Source organism: Dipteris shenzhenensis, chromosome 6, assembly GCF_047967505.1.
Source record: "Dipteris shenzhenensis isolate YYH24624 ecotype China chromosome 6, Dip_SZ_1.0, whole genome shotgun sequence".
Taxonomy (NCBI): domain Eukaryota; kingdom Viridiplantae; phylum Streptophyta; class Polypodiopsida; order Gleicheniales; family Dipteridaceae; genus Dipteris; species Dipteris shenzhenensis.
Genome location: NC_141601.1, coordinates 27,007,306 through 27,032,369, shown reverse-complemented (window position 1 = coordinate 27,032,369; position 25,064 = coordinate 27,007,306). Strand labels below are relative to the sequence as shown.

General features: G+C 45.0%; 1 protein-coding gene across 4 annotated transcripts in view; it reads right to left on the bottom strand.

Moving 5' to 3' along the window:
• Positions 1-25,064, bottom strand: part of LOC147900989 (DNA binding protein) — a 118,999-nt gene that overhangs the window by 60,888 nt on the left and 33,047 nt on the right. For all 4 annotated transcript variants that reach the window (XM_087376158.1, XM_087376160.1, XM_087376159.1 and 1 more), the window contains exon 4: positions 5,420-5,675. In XM_087376158.1, coding sequence (XP_087232284.1) covers positions 5,420-5,675 — 256 coding nt within the window. The remainder of the gene's footprint in view (positions 1-5,419; positions 5,676-25,064) is intronic.

Genomic DNA, 25,064 nt, shown 5'->3' with positions numbered 1-25,064 from the left:
ATTCCAGTACCTTCGGTGGCGGTAAAGTGATATTTGCATTGGTGTACCAATTAAGGGTAAGGACAAGTTCAATATGTTTCCCGATGGCAAAGAGGGAAAGCATACGTTCCAAGTTCTTTATGTTCCAACTCTTTACTACTACATGTTGTCAGTGCATGAAGTGTATAAGACTAGCAAGCGCATGGAGTTTGAAAAAGAATCGATGGCCATCAAGGACGAAGTGACAAGCCAAGTAGTCTGTGTGAAGGAATGGTCGACGAGCAATTTACAAGCTCCATGTGCTCGCTTCTCTTGCAGGTACTAATCTAGGTGACTTGTTGCATTCCTAAGATGGTGGAGCAACGAGAAGCAACCACCCTTGTCATCAACAAAGGCTGAGAACCAGGCTTCTTGTGAAGCTACAGTTACAATGGTGTGGCTAAAAAGGCTACTTGGCGAGACGGTGGGTTTGACAAAGGACACAAACTTCTTCAGATGCTCTTAACTACTCTAACTTCCTTGGTTTATTGACAGCCAGCTCTTGTCTATATTAGGATGTGAGGACTTCTATGTGAGTGTGCTCGCCCAAAGAGGGGTGTAGTGATGATGTTCTTTTTCATTGCATTTATGCAGGCTGTATGTGCCAAGGCATAAACCAAGGCAAGATAGGCTACATTTGGGCTTGGTAAAAGGCTAGTTTAGGCCTTGTCAAAGGCCATAATTAGGGCCGGTAAACAAGCGGGTTGGGGCTAGAAAAGACCCTAACCCAAGGTCAAGCAACCAACTTGACCAGGGTCGATTAACCCAACAAACCAAGTCGGGTCAGCCATCCAAGCCTGGTCAAGTCAATCGGCCAGGTCAACAAGGTTAGTTAGACAAATCAGCAAGGGTTTAGCCCTTATAAATAGGGCACATTGCCCCCTTGTATTAATTACATTAGAATAGTACCAACCTATAGCTGGTCATTGTGAGGTGCAATTCTGCCTCAATTTTCAGTATACATTGTAGGGCAGTTTCCATCCTACTGTTGGTGACTTGTGAGGTGCAGTTCTACCTCAATTTTCGAAACACTGGAGGCACAATTTGGTCTTGGGGTTGTGATCTTCCATTAGAGGTTTTTCTCTACTGTTCAACTAGAGTCTTTTCCCTGAAATACCACATATTCTCTCTCTAGTGGCATTCTATGTCTCTCTCTAATCGCAAATTTGCTCGCTGTATGTTCGCATATTCAGCTACACTTTGACAAGATCTCACTTTCGATAGATCCAGATTTCAAATAGAGTGGAGTGGTGGAACTTGAAGAATGTAATCGCTCTCTCCATGATTATCGAGACGACTACAGATTCGATGATACCTCTTATCACGGTGGCAAATACGACACAAGAAGCATGGAAGATCTTATAAGATCTGTATGAAACCAAAACAACTAGGAGAATCATCACGCTTTAATCTCAACTGTCCACCATGATGATGAAAAGGAGAGTCACACGATGACTTCCTTGTGGTAAAGATTCTCAAGGATCAGCTCGCAGCAATTGATCACAAGGTGAATAGCAACCATTTGGACATACTTCTGGTCAGTAAGCTTAAAAATAACTATAAGGGTTAATGACGACTCTCGCCGCCGCTAGAGAACAAACAAGCTCAATCACGTTAAGGAATTGGGCCCTTTGTTGCTTTAGGAAAAAGGGGCCAGATGAAGCTATACGATAGAAGTGATTATGGCACCAAAAAGGCTTTTATCAGCAAAGCAAGATTGACAAAGGGAAGCCATTGAAAAAGAAGGATGGCAAGAATGATAAAAGGGACTCTTCAAATGGTAAACAAGAACAAGAGAAAGAACCATGAGAAGTACTTCTATTGAAACATGCCTGGACATTTTGCTAAAAACTGCAAGAAAAAAAAGGACAAGCAAGCAAAGGAGGACTAGTCCAACACAACATTTGCTAATGTGGCTAAGGAAATTTCTTAGTAAAGACTCCATGTCTCATTGAGATAGAATTTGCAAATCCAATTGTGATGGTGTTTACGAGAGACATTGAAGAGTGGAGCATAGAGTTAGACTATGGTGAAGGTGGAAGGTGTTGCTCCCCTTGAGCTATGAGGACCAGTCTACTACCACCTAAAAAGATGGAGGAGCTCATTAGAGATGGAGCTTGATAAGTTTTACGTCATCGAGAGGAGCATGAATACAGACTTCTCCAAGGTATGTATCCTCAATGTGCTTCATTGAAGATTTAGTAGATTGCTTTCGAAAGGTTGTTTATACAAGAATTCTCAATTTTATTGAGAATGGAGGGTGAAAGCCTTCTATACAGACAAAGAGGGATTTATCACTACAGAGTCTTTTGATGCGACTTGCAAGACTATCCTTGAGGTTAGTGACAAAGATTTCAACAAGTTTAAGTTGCCGATCAACTAGAGATCACAAGGCTTTTCCAAGCAAGCCCAGATGCATGACACTGGAAGGACTAAGTATGATCCTATCAACGCCTTACAAGTGGAGACATGGGATTAGACGATCGTACTAATGTAGGACCAGTGAGAGACACTGATGTTCCAAAGAAAGCTGAAAAGATTCCTACCAATAGGGATCAACGTGCACCATCCACAAGGATCTCACTGTGCAAGGAATCTTTCAACAAGTTTAAGTTGCCGATCAACTAGAGATTACAAGGCTTTTCCAAGCAAGCCCAGGTGCATGACACTGGAAGGACTAAGTATGATCATATCAACGCCTTACAAGTGGAGACATGGGATTAGACGATCGTACTACATACACTGTTGGTCGACTTTGGTTATGGTTGGCCTCAAGAATGGTCTCAAGGAGGAGAAGGATGAGAAGGAGGAGGATGACACTGATGCAAATGATGATGAGAATGAGATTGAGGATGAGCAAGAGAATGAGGATGAGAATGCAGCTTGAGGCTTGAGCCTCATCGGTTGTGAATTCTGATGCATTTCAATTTTTAACTTTATTTCCGACGCGGGCTATGGCAACCTTTTCTTATATGATGTTTTGATGTAGTACCTACTTTCAAGTTTCTACTACCTACTATCTTTGATCATGACGTTTGGTGTAGTATTGATCTATCATTGACACTATGTATCAGAATCCAAATTCCAGATGACTTTGGTCTCTAGAGGCTACACTCTTTGAACTTTCATGAATCATGATTCATGACTTTAATATTAATAGAAGTTTCAAGTTTCAAGTTTCAAGTTTTGTAGCTCTATGTCAATGTAATATGTACAATGCATATTTTTCTAAATGTTTTTGGGTAAATTAGGATCACGTATGTTTCAGCCCTAGGGACTGAACCATACTCCAATCATACTTCCATACTCGTATGACGTATGTGTATGGTAACGTATGGAAAAAACTATGGTTTCAAGATGCACATGGTGCCAATTTTATGTTGGATAAAATTAGACCCAAGATTTGGTATCTTACAAGGTTTTGTATGTTCCTATCTTTTAAGGGAGACAACTAGATGAATTGTGGGTGCTATTAACTAGAAAAGAAATCAAGGCATGAGGCTAAATGCTAGGCATGGCAACGCTCGAGGGCCATAGAAGGAACATGAGGAGAGAAGCGTTAACATGGGTGGGGAAAAGGGATTAAGAGGAGTGGGAATGAAGAGGAAGACTATGGCACAAGGAGGAAGGGAGAGGGGAAAGAGCAGCATGTACATGATGGGAGGTGGAATGTAGAGATGGAGACATCAAGGAAAGAAAGTCATGCTTTATTTGAAAGGAAGGAAGGATGGGGGAAATCAAAGTACTAGCATGGTGGCTTTACAAGAATGAGCGTGCCACATCAAAGAATAGCCCCCTCCTTTTTTAGCCAAAAGAGGGCATCTCTCCCAATAAATGCATCCTCCCACATGCATGGTGTGTGTGGAGGAATCTCCCATGTGGGGCTAGGTGGATACGCACTCTCAATTATATGCGACAACCCTTTGCCTCATTTTTCCACATAAATTAAACTCCATATCCGAAGTCTAAGATACTCCCTTGGTCTCTTCTCAATTTTATAATACGTTCAAACATCTAGGAGGATAAGTGGAGGATTGGCACAAGGAATCTTACCACCTCATCCTACTTTCCCTATTATTTAACTTGCATTCTTGGACTGTCTACACCCCCCGCACACGGGCCTATCCTACATGGAGGGAATAATCCAATATAATATCCATCTCCACCTATTTTATATTACTTTTCCCATGGTCCTTGGGCCATGTCTCACTAAATGCAAGCATGGGACCGCCTAGGTGGAGGAGTGGCACATGGAGGAACCATGCCACCTTAACCCTGGGCCCTATGCACACCATATTTTATTATACTATTGCCACACATACAAGCACACACACATATTTATGCCTTTTACCTTGGTCAAATTTATCCATAACAATGCCTTGGGAATCTAAACTATGAAGTGCTCGTGACTTGGACCAATAATTGTACCAATGTTCCAGATTGAGAAGGGGTGTTAGATAAATAGGGCAACCCCACTTGTTAGCCCTCATATGAGGAGTGCAACGGTGCTTCATAGCTGTAGGAGTATGCACTGCGCTATCTAGGCATGTGGAGAGGGTGCTGGAAAGACTGCCACGTGGACAGCAGAAACACTGCCACATGGGCAGCAACAGATCTTCCTTTTTGTGTTCAGTTTGGGGCAGCTAATGAGGCTACCCTCGTCAGCAGATATGGGTAACAGTAGGCCCAATGTTTGGGCTGGTTGTGAGGCTGTCTATAGCCCAGCCAAGTGCTTATTGGGCTGGAGCAGGACAGCAGCACAAGGGCCAGTGGGCCGGGTAACTACGCAGCAGTCCCAGTGGGTAGAGGTCCATGGAAGGAGGCCTGTAGATGGCAGTAGAGTTGACTACCAGTAGGCAGTACTGCAGACAGGTCAGCAGATCTGCAGAAGAGGCTGGCCAATGGCCAGCTACCATATGGCAGAGTCGGCCAGGACCTGCAGCAAAGTTCGGGAAGCAGTCGCCAACAACAGCAGATTGCACATGCAGTCAGATGCAGAAATAGAACTGACAGTGGGCCACATCAGGTCGGCAACAGCACACAGAAGCCTGAGTTTGATGCCCTACTTCCACAGACATTTGCAGAAGGTGTTGGTACAGATTTGTTAGGATTTCGTACTTGGATTTCCCCATCTATATTGACTGTTTGGCTATACATCTGTGTGTACTCCTCTCTATGTAAATCTGTCTCTCTATAAGCACACGGAGTGAATTGGCATTTAAAGCTTTTATTTAATTTCGCTGCGTAAGGGTTGGCTGTAGCAAGCAATCCTTTTCTCTAAATGCCAAACACCATAAGATAGGCACATCAAAGGAGGTACAATTTAGAGTCATTACCCCTCGCCTTCTAAAAGATTAATTCTGATTCTTCAAAGTTTACAACAACCTGAGAATGCACATACCATCCTTGACAATAGAAGTTCTGGATTTCCTGACACGTTTAGACCTTGTAGATCCCCAACAGAGCTCGGTATGTGCAGGGCTTGATTTTCCAGGTTTCAATGACATTTCTCCCAATGCATTGTCCTTGTAATTTTTATGCATTTCCATATCTCTTTCCACATTCACAGGCGAATCAATCAGTTGGACCTCTCCATCCTGAGAAGCGACAAGCTCTCGAAATAACCGTTGCACTAATGGATCCAGAAATCCAAATAACTGCACATTCAGGCCAAATCAGAGTTCAGACGGGGGATGCATTTAAGGACCACCAGATGCACAATACATCAACATCAGATGAAAAGGATTCCACCATCTGGCATGGAATGTCAATATGCTTTAAATGCTAGAGGGTTATTAAACCGTAAGATGTCGGAAGATAATCCTTTTCCTTTTCAAGTTTAAGACCGTATATATAAAAGCATACAGATCGACCAACATCTGTTAAATTGCATTATACAAAAGGACAAACGCCAAAAGACACACCCAGAGAATGTTTAGTAAATTGGCAGTTGATCAGTAGGAGAATGCACTTGGCTTATTGAGATATGCGCAAGACCATCTCCTTAACTAATTCATTGGATTCTTCTCATAGAAATTGTCAGCACATTGTAAAGATCACATTACTGTTTGTATCCACCAACTCCAACATAAAGTATTAAAATCAAGAAAAGCAAGTAGATAAAGCACAGGCTTTTCTTTAACCCAATCGAAAACAAAATATAGACATCCAGGCCCACTATAAACGAACAGCACCCAACTCCCAAAATACTTTTGTTGAAGGCACAATGCACGACTTGTCCTTTAGCAAGAATTCAGTTTCAATGCTCGCACATTCAAGGTCTCCCAATGGCAAATTGAAGAAATCGTGTAGACAACAGCTGTTGTTGCCATACCCCCAGAGAGGTTACTGCAATATCCTCAAAATGAGGAGACGTATAAACCAGATCGCCCCCTCAATATCCTGTTAATCAATCGATCCATCTTACCAAAGGAATATGCACCTTGATGAAAAAGTTTAAGCAACTCACTAACATGACACCAGATGAGAAAACTGCAAAGAGTTCAAGGTGTTCACCATGAAAATGAAAGAAATTATACTTCCAGCCACAACAAGGTCCATGAAAGGAAAAATAGTATGTAATGCTTGATGTGCCTTGTTTGATAAAAATTCTATCTCATATCAAAAGGGAGGAATAAACACAAGTCACATAATTGGCAATGTACCAAACGTATTTGTTTTAGATCTCATAAGAATCATGGCTCCCTACTAACCCTTTATGCCTACCATCAACTACAGCACACAAGCTGCTCTTTATTTCATACAAACAAAGGCATGAGCAAGATCCAACTAGTTTGTCTCAAAAACCAAATGCATACATCTTGGGGGAGTTAAAACTCAAACTGATGATGAGAATCAATAGAGTACATCAGGTGAAAGAGCCAAGAAGAGCGGGTCCCAATCCTTAGCACTAGCAGGAAATAAACAATGAAGTGGTGAATTATGCCACGGCATGCCATACTCAATGATCCCACAAAAGATGCCATTGTCCCACACCTTGAGCAAAGTCTTTGCTCTGTATAGGGCAGCTAGAGAACCTCCACCACATCTAACCCACTAATTCCTCATGATATTATACTCTCTTTGTTAGATCTGTGTTAGATCTGTGACAACTATCCCCTTGGCCCTCTCCTCTTCGATGATCTGCCTACCATGAGCACACTAGAGATGAGGGTTGGAGATGATCTCCAACTGCAGATAAATGTGTTGGTATGGGAGTGTGCAGAATCTCGCTCAAGAGGGATACAAATCAATAGTGGGTCTCCGAAGTGCAGTGGACAAGGTAAATTCGGTGAAGAGGGCAGCATTAGCAGAAGGGAGAGAGAGGAAGGTGTAGGAGTAAGAAAAAAAGAAACAAAGAAAGAAAGTTCATTGACATTTTTGGAAGACCAAATGGTCTATGACACTGAAGAAAACCAAATACAATAAAAGCTTAGGGGGTGGGGCCACTAAAGCGTGCATCCACACCAAGGCTGATGTCCAAGACAAGAAAATAAATGGAGAGATATACCGTGTTGTCGTTGCAGGAGATTACACGCAAGGGATAGAAGGGAAAAAGATCCCTATCAATGACCATCCAAGTGATGGGACCCATGAGAGATGAAGGGAAGGGATTGTTGGAATTATCGCCATAATTCATGGCAGTGACCAATGTATAGTCAATAAGTGAGTTACGGGCACTTTTAATCTGTACTGACACCATACACACATACGGCTCTGCAGTCTCGTCCGTACACAGGCCATTCCGTACGATGTCCTGCCAAACTGTCCCACCATTTCGTACACCAGCAGTACGTCGTACGATACTATTATGTACCTGCAGATTCTCCGTACAACAGCTGCTGCGCTGCTGCTGCCAGGGTCGAACGTGTGATTGTACATGTCTGTAGCTCTCGTCCTGAACAATTGCAAGATGAACAACAACCACATATCTTCAAAATGTCGACCATTGGTCCAGGATCAACTCTCTCTGTTGTTGCAGGTCTCTTTGCAAGTGCTTTTGGAATTTTGGGTGTGCTCATTTGCACATAATTGCAGTTAGATTTGGGGCATTTGCAGGCACAGTGCAATTTTGGCAACATTTGGGGCTTTTAGTCAATTTGCCCTCTTCTGGTTGCAATTACCTCCAAGAAATTGGGACTTTTGTGATTGGCTGCGATTTCTCAGTGTTCGAGGTAATTGGACACTTTGCAGGCAATTTTGGACTCAAATTGAGTCACATTGCAGACTTTGCAGTGTTATTTGGGTGCATTTTGAGCCTTTGATAGGCTGAGACAGCAAGCTGTCCTTTGGTTTTGGACACCCATTCTCCTATATTTGGGGCTTTTGGACTTTTTACAAGGGTTTCGCAAGCACATTTAGCAGAGATTCATTTGAGTTTATGCTTTTGGGCTGTTGCGTTTTGAGCCATTGATTGGCTGTTTTTTGAGCAGTGGGCAGTTTGCATCAATACCCCGGAAGGGATTTGTGTTGTGCACCTTCATTCCAAGGAAGGGAATTTTTGTTGGTATTTGCTGCATTTTCTTTGGCAATTATGGCCAATCCCAATGAAGTGTTTGGAGTCCTCACACGGGAGGATAAGTTGGATGATACCAACTACTCCTTATGGACTTTTATGATTCGCAATATCTTAGTTGGCAAACACTTATGGGATTATGTCAATGGGGATGAGACACGGCCAGAGAATGTGGTTGCACCTGCCACTCCCCCTCAACAAGGTGGAGGAAGGGATAGAGGACAAGTTCAGGGTGCATGACAAGTGCTAGGTGCAGCAACTGTTGCAGTGGTGGCTCCTACACACGGACAGAAAAGGTGGGATTCACGTGATGCACTAGCACTTCCAGCTATTTCCCTTTCTGTCAAAAGGTTTATTATTCCGCACACTCGGTCATGCAAGACCTCAAAGGCAGCTTGGGATATTTGGAGAGTATAATTTCAAGCCCGCAATGATGCCAGGGTCTCTTTCCAAAAGAGAAAGTTGACTCATACTCTAATGGATAAGGGTGACTCTATGTCTGAGCACCTCACTAAACTTCAGGATTTGAGAGAGCAATTGTTGAATATTGATGAGATCATTCCAGATTCAAAGATGGTCACTACCACTTTGAATTCTCTTACTGAGTGTTATCTTGGTGTTCACACCTCAATGAACTTGTCTTTGAGGGGGGGTGGCAATCCTCTCACCTTTCATGAGTTGATAGGACTTTTGTTGCAGGAAGAACATGGTTTCACGAGCTCGTGAGCATGCAACTCCTAAGACTCTAGAACACTTATATGCATACCCCCTACCTTTACAACCGTTTGCACCTACCCACATCAAAGAGCTAATTGCCATTACATCGTATCCGACCTTCTAACACTGGTCACATTCACGGATCCTATGTTCATTGTCATCTGACTCTTCTTCGGTTCAATCTTTGACGATCGAAGACATCGTCATGTGACTCTTCTTCAGGTTCAGATCTTTGACGGCCAAAACCATCGTCATTTGACTCTTTGTCGAACTCTAACTTCCTCTGCTGCTGCAACAAGCTCAACTGTCTTTGACAGCCAGGGTCTTTCACCGCCTCACCTTGCTACATAGCGCCATCTACGAGGAACTAGGCATCATGTACACAATGTTGACAGGGATATGAGTTGCTCCCTACTTCACTTGTTTGCTCTTTAGTCAACTACTCGGTTCTCTCACTCCGCTCCTCGGTCGAGGCATTCGCTTTTGGCCTTGTTGAATCCCCAAAAAGTCCATTTCGGGTTTAATAATCCATGCACAGATTAAAAGAGGATGGAGGTGGTACCATTTGCATTGCCCTTGGTGTATCTAATTCTGACTACTTTCCATTTATTATATTCTATTTTTGAGCATCACACACATGCTCATTCTACCATATTAGGATTCCAAGTGGTTTCTATGCAAACGAGAAGTTACTAATGACAATTATGTAGATTTGGGATTCCTACTTGCAAGATGGCTTGTGTTCTCCTCTTTTGGCAACACCTCTCTCATGTTAGTCGATTTTACCACTCCATTGCTATGACCAAAAACAAGATATCCTTAGGTAAGAGACTACCATTCACCAACACTTGGTAGCCTTGCAAAGGAAAGAACAAAAAGGACAAATGCCTGGATCCACAAGCGTCTTGCTGCACAACAAGGGCACACTGACAAACCCTTATAGGAAATACAATTGAGCTTTCTTATCATGCAAAGTTCTTTTTGGATTTAGATGGGGGGAAAGAGTTAATACACACTTTTTTAAACGCTTGGTCCTAAACATGGAAAAAAAATGTTTCTAAATTAATTGCCTTTGACGAGATTTTGCAGTCAAATCCAAGTATCGTCATACATATTTCCTCAAATTATTTGCTTTTCTCCCCACTGCAAAATCTGACACGACTGAGAGAGACATGCTACAGGGCTTGGCAGACAATCCCATTATTGCTGAAACAAGATACAAGGATCTCAATTAATGCAACTTTCATCAACTTCGAATCCAAGACTGCATTACTTGCCCTTCACAAGGGCCTAGGTTCAAAAGGTTTGATCCCCTTGCTTTTTGGGAGGACATAGGTAACCATATCATTTCACCTCTAAGAGCATTTAGGACCCTTGTTTTACACTTTTGGGCATTGCATACAAAATATTAGCGAAGGTAATTTACAATGTCTACCCTCTGACTTGACCCATGATACACAAACTAGCTTTGTGCATGGATGCAACAATTTTTACAAAATCTGTTTATCGTGGGAGGCCTTGAAGTGGGCCAAATAAATTGGACACAACCTTGCTATTCCACCCTGGACATTGAGAAAGCTTACAATAGACAAGATAAGGGTTTCTTAGGGGATACCCTACTGCAGTTTGATTTCTTCTAATTCATGGATCAGAGGTCTGTCCTCTCTCTATAAATCAGCCAACATTTATCGGAGATGCTAAAGGAGAGAGATTTTAGATTACCAAATCCATTCGACAAGGATGCCTACTTGCTACTCTGTTATATTTATTTGTGACACATGCTATGAGTCTCTATCTTAGATCTCAGACGGACATCATTAGTTTGAGACTCCCCCTCACTTGAGATGAGAAGCTGATAGACAGTCAACTTCCAGTTGACATGACACTTTACTTGGATACCTCTCCTCACACCGTTTTAGCATTCAAGGCAGCTTTGAATGTGTTATGTCTTGTAGTAGCAAGAGCGTAAATCCAACGACTTTTGGATCAATGATGATGACTATCCTCACTAAGGTTTGGATTTTCAATTCGCATGGATCCAAAGTGGTCTCTCTATTATATATTTGGGCCCTCAGATTCGCAGTCATTTCTTCTTCAAAGCAATTTGCTCTCAAGTATCAAGAGGAATCCTTTTTCGAGTTGAATCAGGCTAGATCTCGCCTCTACAGTGATAGTTGTCAACATGGTGTTGCTAGCCATTGCCTAGTTCGTTTGCTCTTATTGGTGCCACTCTAGGTACTACATTTCATAGCTTAAGAGGCCTATTAGAACTTTCTTTGGAGCGGACTTGATGGCTCTACAGATACGACAGCTAAAATGGCTTGAGAGACCTTGATCCTTCCAACCCAAGAGGGAGGCTAAACATTATTGATCTTGATATTCAATGCAAAGCTTTGCTTTGGCAAGCTTGTCATCAAGGGACTCATGCCAAGTCAATAGCCTTGGAAAGATTTTTTCCTTCGATGCATTGGGTCTTGCTCTCTCTCTTAAATCGGTGTATTGGATGGACAGCATTAGATGGATCTTTCTTCTCCAAACATCAAGATGCCTTCCTCACCTCTTATGGCTATTGTTAAGCTTAGTGGAGCTTCAAGAAGCCATTACAAAGGGTCCCTCCATTATTCAGGATAAGATCATAGGCAGCCCGTAATGAAAAATGATTTTATTTGTGGATGCTCTAGATAGAGATCTTTGTGCTTGGTATTTGGAGACTTTGGCTTTTTGGGGGTGTCCCATAAAGTATCTTCAATAGGATTCAAGTGAGTGGGAGTGGATCATAGTAGCAGACAACCACTCAAAAGATCTTCCTTTCCTTAACATCACAGTAAGTAATGCTGAAATTTTTCAGGGATTGGGGACCTTTCAAAGCTCACCATTAGGAGAGCCTTCAAATCACCCTGGAGATTCAGAGCTCGTAAGACTTTGGACATTCCTTGAGAATAGAAAAGTCACTCTCTTCTTCTAGCTTTTTGTTCATGGAGAGAGAGCAGTAAATCAATGGAGGAGTATGTTTGAAGTTGATCCCTCTTGTCCACAAGAATTGCTAATGAGTCTATTCAGCATTGCCTTTGGGAATGTGGATAGGCCATGACCATTTAGACCGAGATAGCAAAACGTTTTCCTTCTCCGCTTTGTGTTTTAGGATTAAGTGGCCTAGCTTTCACATACTGGACCACCAGTATCTTATGAGAGTCAACATTCCTATTGGACTATCACTATTTGACACCATTGTGAATGATACTCAGCATCGTGCCGACCATGTCTCTCAATACAAATCTGCATATGCATCAATGGACACTTACAAGGAGATTATAGCAAGTATAAATGCTTGGCACATTTGGATATCTAGATGCATAGAGGCTATTAATAGCACCCAAGTCCACCTAGCCCATACCATGGCCAATATCTGAACAGATATTATACACACCTTGATGGCTATTTGATCGAGAATGCAAGGACCTTCTAGGTCTGCTTCGACCAACAACAACAATTTTTCTCGAAGAGTGAAGAGGTTGTTCTTACTTATTAAGACCATGACAAGCATCACATGGCATTTTCCAACCTCCAAGTTGTTATAAGATTTTTCATATGTTCATATAAATGGTTATTTACCAAGGGTTTTTCATGCTCCACATGATGTATCTATGCCTCGAGTTTCTTCTATCGGCAATTTTTTCATACTTAATAGCAATATATTTCGAGAAACACACATATACACACATATATACATTCTCTTCTCGTTTGTTTCCTTTCTGTTAGAAATGACCCAACAGAGGGTACGCACAACGGAAGACTTATAGTAAAGCCCAGGAGCTCACACAGTGTGCGGTGTGGGTGTGGAATCACAAACTTCTTTACTTATGTGCGTCACATAGATGTGCAGACTCATCAATAGACAATGAACCAGCCAGATATAGAAGACACCAAAAATATATTTCCGTCCAAAACTATAAACACAATACAAAAGAGATAGATCCAGAGTCCCACCAATGGTGTGGTCCTCTGATCTAACCACAAGGTCCTTCTCCTATCTCCCGGCTATCTCTAGACTCGAGTCCGCGTGCTCCACCTCAAGCGTCTGTAGACTTTCCGTCCAGTGTGTTCTTCTCCACCTTACTGCCTGTGAATCAGCCTAGGTGGGCAGCCCCTGCCAAGCTTTGTCTGCAGCACACAGGTCCCTGTTCCACTGCTCCAACCTGCTTGTGAATGGCTGCTCCAGAAGGTATGATGATCTCAGCACCTTGCTGCCCTAGAAGACAGCCAAGGTCCAGCCTCTCCCTAGAGCTAAGTCTGCAGCACCTGTTGCACTCTCTCACCTCCTGTAGATAGGCCCAGAGAGTAGGCTTCCTGCTGCTCCTTTCTGCCCTGGAACTGCTGGCTGCTGGATGAATAATGGGGCATGAAGCCCCTCCTTTCATAGGCTTAGGGGCCTGTCAAAAACCCGACCAGTCTGTCCCAATCTGGGCCGACTGGACAGACCAGGTTGGCTGGCCCAACCGACCTGGTTGGCTCAGCCCAACCAGCCCTTTAAGGGCTCACAAAACTAGGGCCCTTTGGCCCACACTTCTAGGGCTTTTGGCCCTTCAATCAAGGCAGGGGCCCAGCCTATATAAGGCATGCCACTGCCCACTGGCAGCCCCATTTGCTGCTCTACCAGGCCCCATGCAGCCCCGTACACCTGCGCTCCTGACCTGCCATGTCAGCGCCTGTTTACCCTGTTCTCCTGATCTGCCATGTGTGCGCCTCAGCTCTGTACTATTCCGGACATCACGCCTTTCATAGGGTCCTGCTGCAGTCCACTGAGTGCCTCATGCTAGGCCTGATGCAAGACACTGTGTCCCCGCCATCTTCCTGCATATGAGCTGCTCCTGATGCAACCTTCATCCTTGGAATACCCCACCAACCATGAATGCTCCAGATCTGTCCCAAATCCACACATCCAGGTAATCTCTCTTTGGGCACATCCTGCCCTAGGTCTCCCTCCCCCACGCTCTCCTCGTTTGGGGGCTTACAGATGGGAAGGTGACCTTTCCAACACTTTCATCCACATATGTCCATAGCACATCTACCAGTTTAATATATATATATATATATGTGTGTGTGTGTGTGTGTGTGTGTGTATACACACACACACAAAATTTTTTTTAGTTTTTATTTTTTGGTGAAATCTTTGATTGATTATATTATATGAGTAGCAACCACAAAACAAGGTGCTACAATTACATCAACTAAAAATTTCAGTATATGCCAAAAAGACCTCATGATCTATGCACATTGCAGTGGGTCTGCAAGCAATCAAAGAAAGATTGTTGCAAAGAACGCTTGAAAAAGCCAAACAAAGAGAAAGTAGGATCACCAAAGACTTTACAATTCCTACATGTCCATAAAGTCCTTAGTGCCAAGGCGAACCCAAACGAAGAAAAGATGAAACTCCAATCTGGATGGATGAAACCCAAATAGCCAAAAGAACTTCCCAAATGGAACAGATGGGAATCTCGCTCGCAAGCACTGTCAAAGCATATCAAAAAACCCACGAGAGCACGGACAATGCCAAAACAAGTGAGGCACAGTCTCTGAAGAAGCAAAATATCTGTGGCAAAGTACAGGAGCAATGTGTCAATGAGCTAATAGCTATCCAGATAAAAACACTCCCAAAAGAACTCGCCAAAAGAAAACCTGTTGCCAAACCGGTACTTTATAGGCCCAAAGTTGCTGTAATCTTTTCCTCCACCAATTGGCTGGGTGATGCATTCGCCAAACAGAATCACCTCTCTCTGAAACCCAAGGTTGAGGCAAAAGGATTTTATACAATGCAAGCACAGTAATCTGAGATAGCCTCAAAGGACCAGAAGAGGACCCTGGAGAAGTCAAAGTCCAATCTTCCAACCGATCCTGAAGTTCCAAAGGAGAAATCGGAACAAGAGGCGAAAGCATAGAAGTAATTTGTTGCCACAAAGGACGATAATGAGAGCCCAAACCATATCTGGTGCCTGCTAGAGAAAAAGGGAGCACAATACCAGCATCATCTATAACATCAACAACCGAGGTGATGTCTTTAAACGAGACAAAGTAGGAACGTCGAGGTTCCTGTAAAGCCAAGGGAGGCTGAAAGACTTTCGACCAGTGAATGCTTTCAACTCTCAAAGAATTCTCAAGCAAAGATTACCGTCCACTCCATTCCAGATGAGAAAGAACATGCTTCCAATCAAGAAGTAGACGGGAGACAAAAGCGCATCCAAGCAAAGTGCCATAAGTGCAACCAAAAAAGAAATCCCATTGATCGAGTTGCCAATGACCAAACACAAAAATACTGATATGAGTGACCAAAGTTCTAATCATAAGAGCCCAAGGCTGATCACCTTGCAAAAATTGCAACAACATTTTCCGCTTGTGGATAAGAATATGCACACGAATATCTGTGATGTTCAATCCACCATGCATCTTGAGAGAACAAATGTGATGCATCGAAAGCAACCTGATACTTTTTCTGCAGATTGCCAGAAGATTAACGTAAAGACAAACATGAAAGATGTAAGATCTACCTTAGTGAACATGATCAATGGCAAGTAAAATTGAATATATGCCATAAGGATGGACTGCAATATTCGAAGACAAACGTGCAAAGGCCAAGTTGCCAATTTCCAATACTCAAGCTTTTTCCGAAGCTTAGTCAAAACCCAATCAGTTTGTTGTCGACGAGTGACTTTCCACCCCAAAGAGTAACCAAGATGACGAACAAACTGAGTGGGTGGAATGATATCCCCGGGCCATAATAGACTATGCCAGTCTTTGGAATGCAAAGGGAGCAGCTTAGACTTCTGAAAATTAACATGAAGACCAACTGCCAAACCATAAACAGCGAGGGCCTGCATCAAGCCACCAAGATCATGGGGCGTATTCTTCGGGGTAAAGAAAGAATCATCAGCATAAGCTTGAGCAACCATGTTGCGATTAGCATCCAATTCCAAGCCATGAAGTGATCTTGTAGCCACAAGATGATCAATATATTGCAGCATAGGATGAGTAGCAATGGCATACAGTAAAGCACTGGGAGGGCATCCCTGACAGACCGAACAACGAAGAGTCCACTTATCAAAGATATCCCCAGAAAGAATGCAAGCCGCATTGCTATCTCTGTAAAGACAGTAAATAACATGCTGCATTTTTTGTCCAAACCTCAAAGCTCGCATAGTTTGCAAGATGAAATCCCATTGAGCTGTGTCAAAGGCTTTTGCAATATCTACCTGTAAAAGTAGAACACCCTGCACTTGCCCCTCGACCTCGACAGAGGGGTGGTGCAGATCCAGCTCCTGCTCCTCGTCCTTCGCGTGGCAGTCCTCCTCAGTCAGGTGGTGGTACAGGTCCAGTACCTATTCCTTGGCCTCGACAGGGGGGTGGTACAGGTCCTTCACCTGCTCCTCGACCCCCACCTCCCTCAGGCACACGCGACGCTCTACAGTGGGTTCCAGTACGTGTGCAGGTCCCTCCTTCAGTTCACGAGGGTACCTTAGTAGACTCTGCTTCACCTCGAGCTGTCCCTCCTGTCTCACCTTGCACAGTCCGAGACGCTGAAGCTTCGACCTCCTCCCCAGTTGCAGCTTCTTCCTTAGATCCAGCAGTGCCAGATGCTCCTCTTGAGGACGGAGAGATCTCCGCGGCTGGGCAGACACAGAATAGAGAGCATTCCTCACTCCCTCCCTTCGATAGGGGGAAGGGGATAGCTTACACTGTTGATCCTCTTCCCTCACAAGGGATCCTTCGTACTCCAGTGTCTGGCTTGCTCCACAGGAACTCGTTTTCAGCCTTGGCAGAGAGTTCAGATTTCCCAGAGGAGGAGTTTGTACCCGCTACTTTTGGGGAGCCAGTGGTTGGGTTTCCTATTGACAGGGCTTCTTCTTCAGGTGCCAGGATTCTTTCCTCTCTTGATTTTCCACCACTGGGTTCCTTCCCTCCCTCCTCGACTAGGAGGTCTTCCCCTGTTGAGGGGTTTGTTTCCGTCACTAGGTCGGGTAAGGTGTTCCAATCTACATCCTCCCGTCGATGAGGATTATCAGTTGGAACATACAGGGCCTAGGTGGCCTCCCACATTGCCGCCGTAGACAACTGATCCCGGATCAGCTTCATCCAGGTGTTACTGGGGGTTCCATTGATATATTATTTATTCAAGAGCACAAGCTGGATTATAGAGATTGTGCCAAGTCAGGCAAGTTGCTTTCAGGCCATACTTTTTGGTCGCCTGCCTTGGGCACTAGGGGAGGCACTTCTATTTCAGTTTCGCAGTCGGTTCTCCCCTTAGTTGTTGGGCACGGAGTCATTATCCCCTCTAGAGCTCAGTGGATTATTCTTTTGATTGGAGGGCGTAAGGTTGGCTTCCTTAACCTATATGCCTCCAACATTAGAGGGGAACGTGTCCTTATGTGGAAGACTTTGCTCTCCTAGGCCCCCATTGTGGATTCATGGGTGATTGGAGGTGACTTTAACATGGTCAAGTTACCGTCAAACAAAAAAGGGGATAGAGAAGGCGGACTTCACTCTTTGGAGAGAGCAGCTTGGGATGCCTTCCTTTTCCATTTCTGTGGCAGAGATACTTGGTGTGATGATGCCTTTCTTATTCAGCCACAGTCCCTCCTATTCTCTTGGTCGAACAGGAGGCAACAGATGCCTATTCATGCACGCATTGAAGATTTTATGTAGATGACTGGGCACTAGACAGAGGTGGATCGGTATGCATTGCTGCGGGGGTTTCCACTTCAGACCACTTCCCTGTTGTTCTGGCTATCTCAGAGCCTCACTTGAGAGGCCGGTCTGCCAGCATCAGGATTCCAGATGCCTTTTACACAGAGGAGGACCTTACAGAGGCAGCCCTACGGATATGGTTTGCTCATGTCCAGGGTGGGCAGCCACATCCATCACATTTAGCCGTTGCCCTTTCTGGTATTAGCGACTTTTACTGCTCAGTTGCTTCTAACAGGAGACGAGATATTCTCAGACGTGACATTGGTGTTCGCCAGCAGTTAGCAGCTTTGCAGAGGGAAGAGCACAAACGGCCTTCAGATACTTGGATTCAGGAGCGCCTTGCTGCAACGAGGGCTCATCTGCAGTTATTGCTTGATCAGAGAGCTTGATCAGAGAGCAGAGTATGCCTTTCATGCACGAGAGTCCTTCTGGATTCAGATGGGTGGTAGAGTCAATAAACACTTTTTCTCTACTCTTGGCCCTAGACATAGTAGAGAGAGTGTATCTCAGCTTATTGACTCACATGGGGTTTTACAGACAGAGCCAGATGATGTCTTACGCATAGCTTCAGATTTCTATGCCACCCTCCTTACTGCTGATCCTGAGACACACGATAGAGAGGATGCTAGACAGGCTATTTGGCAGAGTATCCCAGTGTTGGTGAATCCGGATATGCATGTTCTACTTGACGCACCTTTCAAACACAGAGTTCAGGACTGCACTTTCAGCCCTTCACAAGGGCAAGTGCCCAGGTTTAGATGGCCTCACCCCGTCTTTTTTCATTGCATTTTGGGATATGATTGGAGACTATATTACTTCAGCCATGCAGGCCATTTGGGACTCTGGCGAGATGCCTGAGTCGCTTACAGAGGGCCTCATCCACCTTATCCCAAAAGGAGGTAGCAGAAATTTATTGTCCCAGTGGAGGCCTATCACACTTCTGGGGACTTGTTACAAGATTCTGGCCAAGGCTATCAGCCTCCGATTGCAGCCACTTCTCGCTGATCTTATTCATGACACTCAGACGGGATTTGTGCATGGCAGAAGTATTTTTTATAACATTTTTTCTTTCTGGGAAGCTTCAGAGTGGGCCATGCAGAGTGGCCAGAATCTTGCCATTCTACTCTTGGATTTTGAAAAAGCTTATGACAGAGTAGATTGGAGTTTTTTGGAGGGCACCCTTCTACGCTTTGGATTCACTGATGTTTGGATCAGAGGTGTTTCCTCTTTGTACAGATCAGCCCATAGCCAGGTACTGATTGGTGGGGTAAGGGGTGAGAGATTTCAGATTTCGAGATCAGTCCATCAGGGATGCCCCCTTGCTCCTTTCCTTTTTTTATTCGTGGCCGAAGCTATGAGTATCTATGTTAGATCTCAAGCTGACATCTTTGGGCTGAGACTTCCCATCAGAAGAGAAGAGGAGCTACTTGACAGTGAGTTGGCTGACGACTCAGCGATTTATTTGGATGCCTCTTCACAGACGCTCACTTCTTTCAAGACAGCATTGGATTTATTTTGCTTGGCCGCAGGGGCGCAGATAAATTGGCATAAATCCAATGGCTTTTGGATCAGTGATGAGGACACTCCAGTTTGAGGGCTTGACATAGGGTTCACTTGGGTTCAGAGGGGTGTGCCTATCAGGTATTTGGGCTGCCAAGTCGGCTTGGGTATTTCTACCACGCAGCAGTTTGCTCTCGTGTTGGAGAGCATCAGAAGGAAGCTTCTCTTTTGGAGCTCAGCCAAGCTGGATCTTGCCTCTAGAGTTGTGGTGGTCAACCAGGTCCTCTGGCCTCTGGTTTATTTGTTCATGTTGGTGCCGTTCTAGGGACTGCATCGTTCAGCTCACAAGACCGATCAGGAACTTTCTCTGGAGTGGGCTTGATCGCACAACAGATGCCTTAGCCAGGGTGGCTTGGGAGACCCTCATCCTCCCTACACAGGATGGGGGTCTCAATATTATTGATCCAGATTTATAGTGCAGAGCTTTACTTTGCAAGATAGTGGTGCGAGGACTTATGCCAGGACAGGAACCGTGGAAGGACTTTCTTATCAGCAGCATACAGAGGTGCACACCTTCCTCAGGAGGAGACTGGATGAGCAGTGTTAGATGGATCTTCACCACAGCACACCTCAGGTCACCTTCATCCCCTCTCATGGTTGCCATTCTGAAAGCTTGGGCCAGTTTCAGAAGCTCTCTTCGGAGGATTCCTCCTTCCTCCCAGGAAGAGATTAATAGGCAGCCCATCATGTGGAACGACAGTATTTTAGATGATCTTGGCAGGCCACTGGGTGCCTCACTCTACATGCAGTGGGCCAGGTGGGAGAGGGGACCTGCTTCTTCTTTGGGATCTTGGAAAGCTTTCCGTAGGCTTCCAGAGGAAACCAAATCAAGGTTGACAGGACATCTCAGAGGGAGTGCAGGGAGGATCTTGCAGATTGAGGCAGCCCTTCCAGAGGCTTGGATAGACACGGATGATATGCCTCACTTCCTCCACTTGGGCAGGTACTTTCTCGAGAGGCGGGGTTCCGCTTCAGGTCTTAGCCTTCCGAGATGCACAGGAGGATGCTTTGGTTTTCAGTGTCCAGGATGGTGGCAGATTGCTCAGATCTACAGAGGACATCTTGCTTGAGTCTGCTTTTCAGCCTATCAGGGTTGTAGGTCTTTTGATGCAGGGATCAGATTCAGAGTGGTTCTTAGACCCTGACCCCCAGCTACTCTCCACCGGGTCTTGGAGACTCTGGCTCTATGGAGGAGTTCCCATCAGGTATTTACAGTGGGACCCCGGAGAGTGGGAGTGGATTGACGCGGGGCATCGAGAGAAGACCATCCCCTTCTTTCGTTACACGGTCAGTAATGCCAGGAGATTTCAGCTCAGTAGTAGAGGCTGGAGACCCTCCAGAGTTCCTCATTGGGAGACTTTTGGTATTACTACGGATCAGCAGAGGTATTTCTGGAGGAGGCTCTGGAAATCCCACAGGAATAGAAAGATCACTATCTTCTTTTGGTTTTCTATCCATGGAGGGATTGCAGTGAACCTTTGGAGGTCCAGATTCGGAGCCGACCCTACTTGCCCTTGTTGCCTTTCTGCTTCGGAGTCTATTCAACATTGCTTATGGGATTGCAGACAGGCGAGATTGATTTGGATGGGGATAGCCAGGATCTTCAGTCATTTTGCCCATTCCCCACTTTTTATGACTTGGGGCTCGGTGGCTTGGCATTCTCTTACAGGACCTCAGGTTTTCTATGAGGGACTTGACTCCTCTCGGGCCATTTCAGTTCGACGTCATCGGGTTGAGTTCTATTCGTTGGATGTGGTTCCACACCGTCCTTTTACAACTGTACATGCCTCTGTGGATACTTCTTGGGAGATTATAGCGAGCATAGCAACCTGGCATATGTGGAGAGCCAGATGCACAGAGGCTATGGAGGGTACTCAGGTTCATCCCTCGCACACATTGGCTAGTATCTAGACAGACATCGTACACACTCTGATGGCCGTATGGACGGGTATGCAGGGGGACTCCCGTGCAGCCTCAGCTAGGAGGGCTTCTTTCTTCAGGGAATGGAAGGATTCTCCTTTCTTCTCTGAATCTACTACAGGGTTGAGATGGCACTTTCAGCCTGAGCCTTGGCTTCTTTCCACCTCACTCTGAGGGGTTTTTTATTATCCTCATGATTTCATGATGTATTCCGCTTTGAGCTTGCTCTCGCGGGTTTTTGTTCTTACTTAATAGAAGTCTTTTTCATGGGGGAAAAAAAAAAGTAGAATATCCTACTGCGTGTATTTGGCATTTTCAATCCCAATATAAGCATTGGCAATGTTATCTGTGATATGCGACGTGGAACAAAGCCATATTGGGAGGGATGCAACCCATCATGCAAATAACCTTTAATTCGATCAACCACCATTCTGGCAATGATCTTGTAAATGACTAGCATGAGCGTGATTGGCCTCCAGTGTCACGATCTGTGACGTATTCCTTTCTCTATTTCTAGACTTATGGATGGTTTGATGAATGGACACTTGTGGAAGGGTATGCCCTTTCGACGGGACACTTCCTATGAGGCACAACCCTTCACAAGAGACATCCTATTGAAGAGACATTCCTATTGTAATGTACCCTCTCATTAAGGGTCACACCCTTCACAAGGGGTACACACCTCCTCATGCACATACACTTTGGAGTACACACCTTTTCATGTGTGACTCTTCACTCTCTATATAAGAGAGGCCCAATTGTATGGATGACACTACAGATACCCTACAGACACTCAAGCAATACAATTTTTCCTTGTTCTCTGCTATTTCAGTCTCCTTTCTATTCCTTAGCACATTTCTAAATATAGTAAATCTAGGATTTCTTACAGTGGTATCAGAGCAAATTTCGCTCCTGCCTATAGGAAATGCCCCCCACCTTCTAGCGCCGATCTGATACATCTTTTTCCGCTAGAAGGATATCCGTGCACATTGTGCATGGAAGAGATGGAGAGGATGAGCGTAAAAATTTTTAGCGCCAACCCTGCCTAAAGTCATCTATGGCCTCTCCATCTCCCACACATCACGAGTTGATGTGAATGGACACGACAAAAATCGTGTCTTTTCAAGTGCTTGGGCTGTCCCAAAACCCCTTTTCCACCATCGGACACACCTTTTGATGAAGAGTTTTGACTCCTCACCCAAGGGACACACCCCATCGTGGAAAAAAGGACACACCTCTTAATGTGGGGACACCCCTTTTAAAAACAGGGACACACCCCTTCATGAAAAGGTGCACCTATTCCAAGGGACACCCCCCTTTGAATAGGCACACCTTTTGGCACCAAGCACTTATAAAAAGGGTACCTAGAGGGGTTAAAAAGGAAAACCCAGCCCCAAACTTTAAGTCTACCCTAGGTTACCCAAGGGTCAAATAAACCCACCTTTTAAATTTTTTTTTTGGGCAACTACCCAACGTAGGCAGCACAAACGAAAAAAGGGCGCACCTTTTCAACGCCCATACAGATTTTTGTCAAACAGGTTGGCCTCGCTGCGCAGCCCCTACCCTCGCCATTTCGCTGCCAGCCCCTAGCCTCGCCATTTCGCTGCCCTGCTCCCCTCGCCATATGCAGCACCTAGCCTCGCCAGTCTTTCGGCCCTGGTTCCCTGCTTGCAGCGCCAGATCAGCGATAGCATCGCCAGCCTGCAGCACTAGATTCAGCGTCAGCCTGCCATTTCGGTTGCAAATCAGCCTTGGACGCCTGCAGCCTGGTTTCGCCATTGACAGCCTGGTTTCGCCAATGACAGCCTACAGCCTGGTTTCGCCATTGACAACCTGGTTTCGCCAGTGACAGCCTATAGCCTGGTTTCGTCATCAACTTGTTTCGCCATTGACAGCCTCCCCCCCCCCCTTTGTTTTGCCACCTTTTCCTGCCAGTTCAGCAGCGGTTCAGCCCTCCTATCGCGATGCAGACAGCCTGTTAAATGCGCCCTGTTCCTGTTTTCCAATCCGGACCAGCCAGGCCCCAATATGCTCCTCGCAATCCACTGCAACATGGACCTCTGGACAGAAATCTGCAGGCCTTTTCTACGCAACAAATTGGCAGATTAAATCAATGCCAGGTGGATTCTTTCCATTCTACTTCTAAGGATTCTCTTGTCATTATCAAATTTCAGCAAATGAAAGACGCTTCCTTAAAGCATGGAAACCCCTGGTAATTCACCCGGCCTTTCAGAACACCTCAGGCATCATCTACCACACAATATCGTGTTCAAATTGCACAACCAAGCCATTTCGGAGCTTTGGCATCTTGGGTCTTCTGTGTCACGTGCCCTCCTAGTGATTTGGACCACATCCTATACCTTCTGCGTGAGGCACCTCAGTTACATTACTTCCTCAGCACCATCCAGGTTGTGTTCCACGAGACACGAAAATACCCAGAACCCGATATTCCTCAAGAGTTTGCTGTCCATCTTTGGAGAGAATTTTACCCCTCACCTTCGGCATCTCCAAGGTACTCTCCACTTCCTTCAGCTCCCAGATATCCTCCCATACAAGTTGTACCTTCCCCAAGACAGTATTTACACTCTGAAGGCACTCCTTCTCCTGGATATCCTCCATTCCCAACAGCAGCTCCTTATCCTTTCTCAGATCCGTGGACTCTGCAACGTACTCATGTACTCTCACGAGCGGTAACACCCATTTCGGCATCACCAGTGTTACCTCAGACAGGACCTCCTTTACCAAATTTCCACGTGTGGTTCCATCCTGCCTCGCCTGCCCCCTCCAACATGAGCAACCTCAGGGAGCAGCCCGAATCCTCTTCCAGGAATGGTACAAACTAGAGCGTAGGTTCGTGCTTTTCTCACGGGGACCTCAGATATGTCACAACACTCGCGTTCAACCTCTCCAAAGATCAAAGACTCAAGTCCAAAAAAGACCCATGAAGTCAACATCAAAGGCGAAACATTACTGCAACTTCAAATTTCCCAGCTTCAGGACAGCATCTCCGACTTGGTCCAGAAAGTCCAACAACTCCAAGATTCTCGCAGTACCACACATACAAAGGATGACGTGACGCAACCAGACGACTATGCGGATTCATTCCCACCTGAGGTAGAAAACACTGAACTACATGCCCTCTACCGTTTACTTTAAGCCTCCAAAACTAAAAGACTTGACATCAAACTTCCGGAAGCCTACACTGGTCAACGCAATCGCCGAACAGTTGACCAATGGCTCGTAAAAATGCGCATGTATTTTGATACTGTTGACCTCACTACAGGCAAAAAGATCGCCTTGGCAGCCTCCCTCCTCAAGGATACAACTTTTCTATGGTGGCAAAGATGCTTAAAGGACGGAAAAAGTGTGTTAACATGGGAACGTTTTGAACACGTGCTCCGTAAGCAATTCATACCTGCCAATGCGGACTTCCAAGCACGATCAAAACTCCGACAGTTAGAGCAAACAGGCTCCCTGTCTTCCTACATCTCTCAGTTCACCACATTGGTGCTGAAGATTGATGGTTTAACTGAGGATGATCGCCTTCATGCTTTCATCTCAGGCCTAAATCCCTCGTTACGCATTGTTGTCCTTAAAG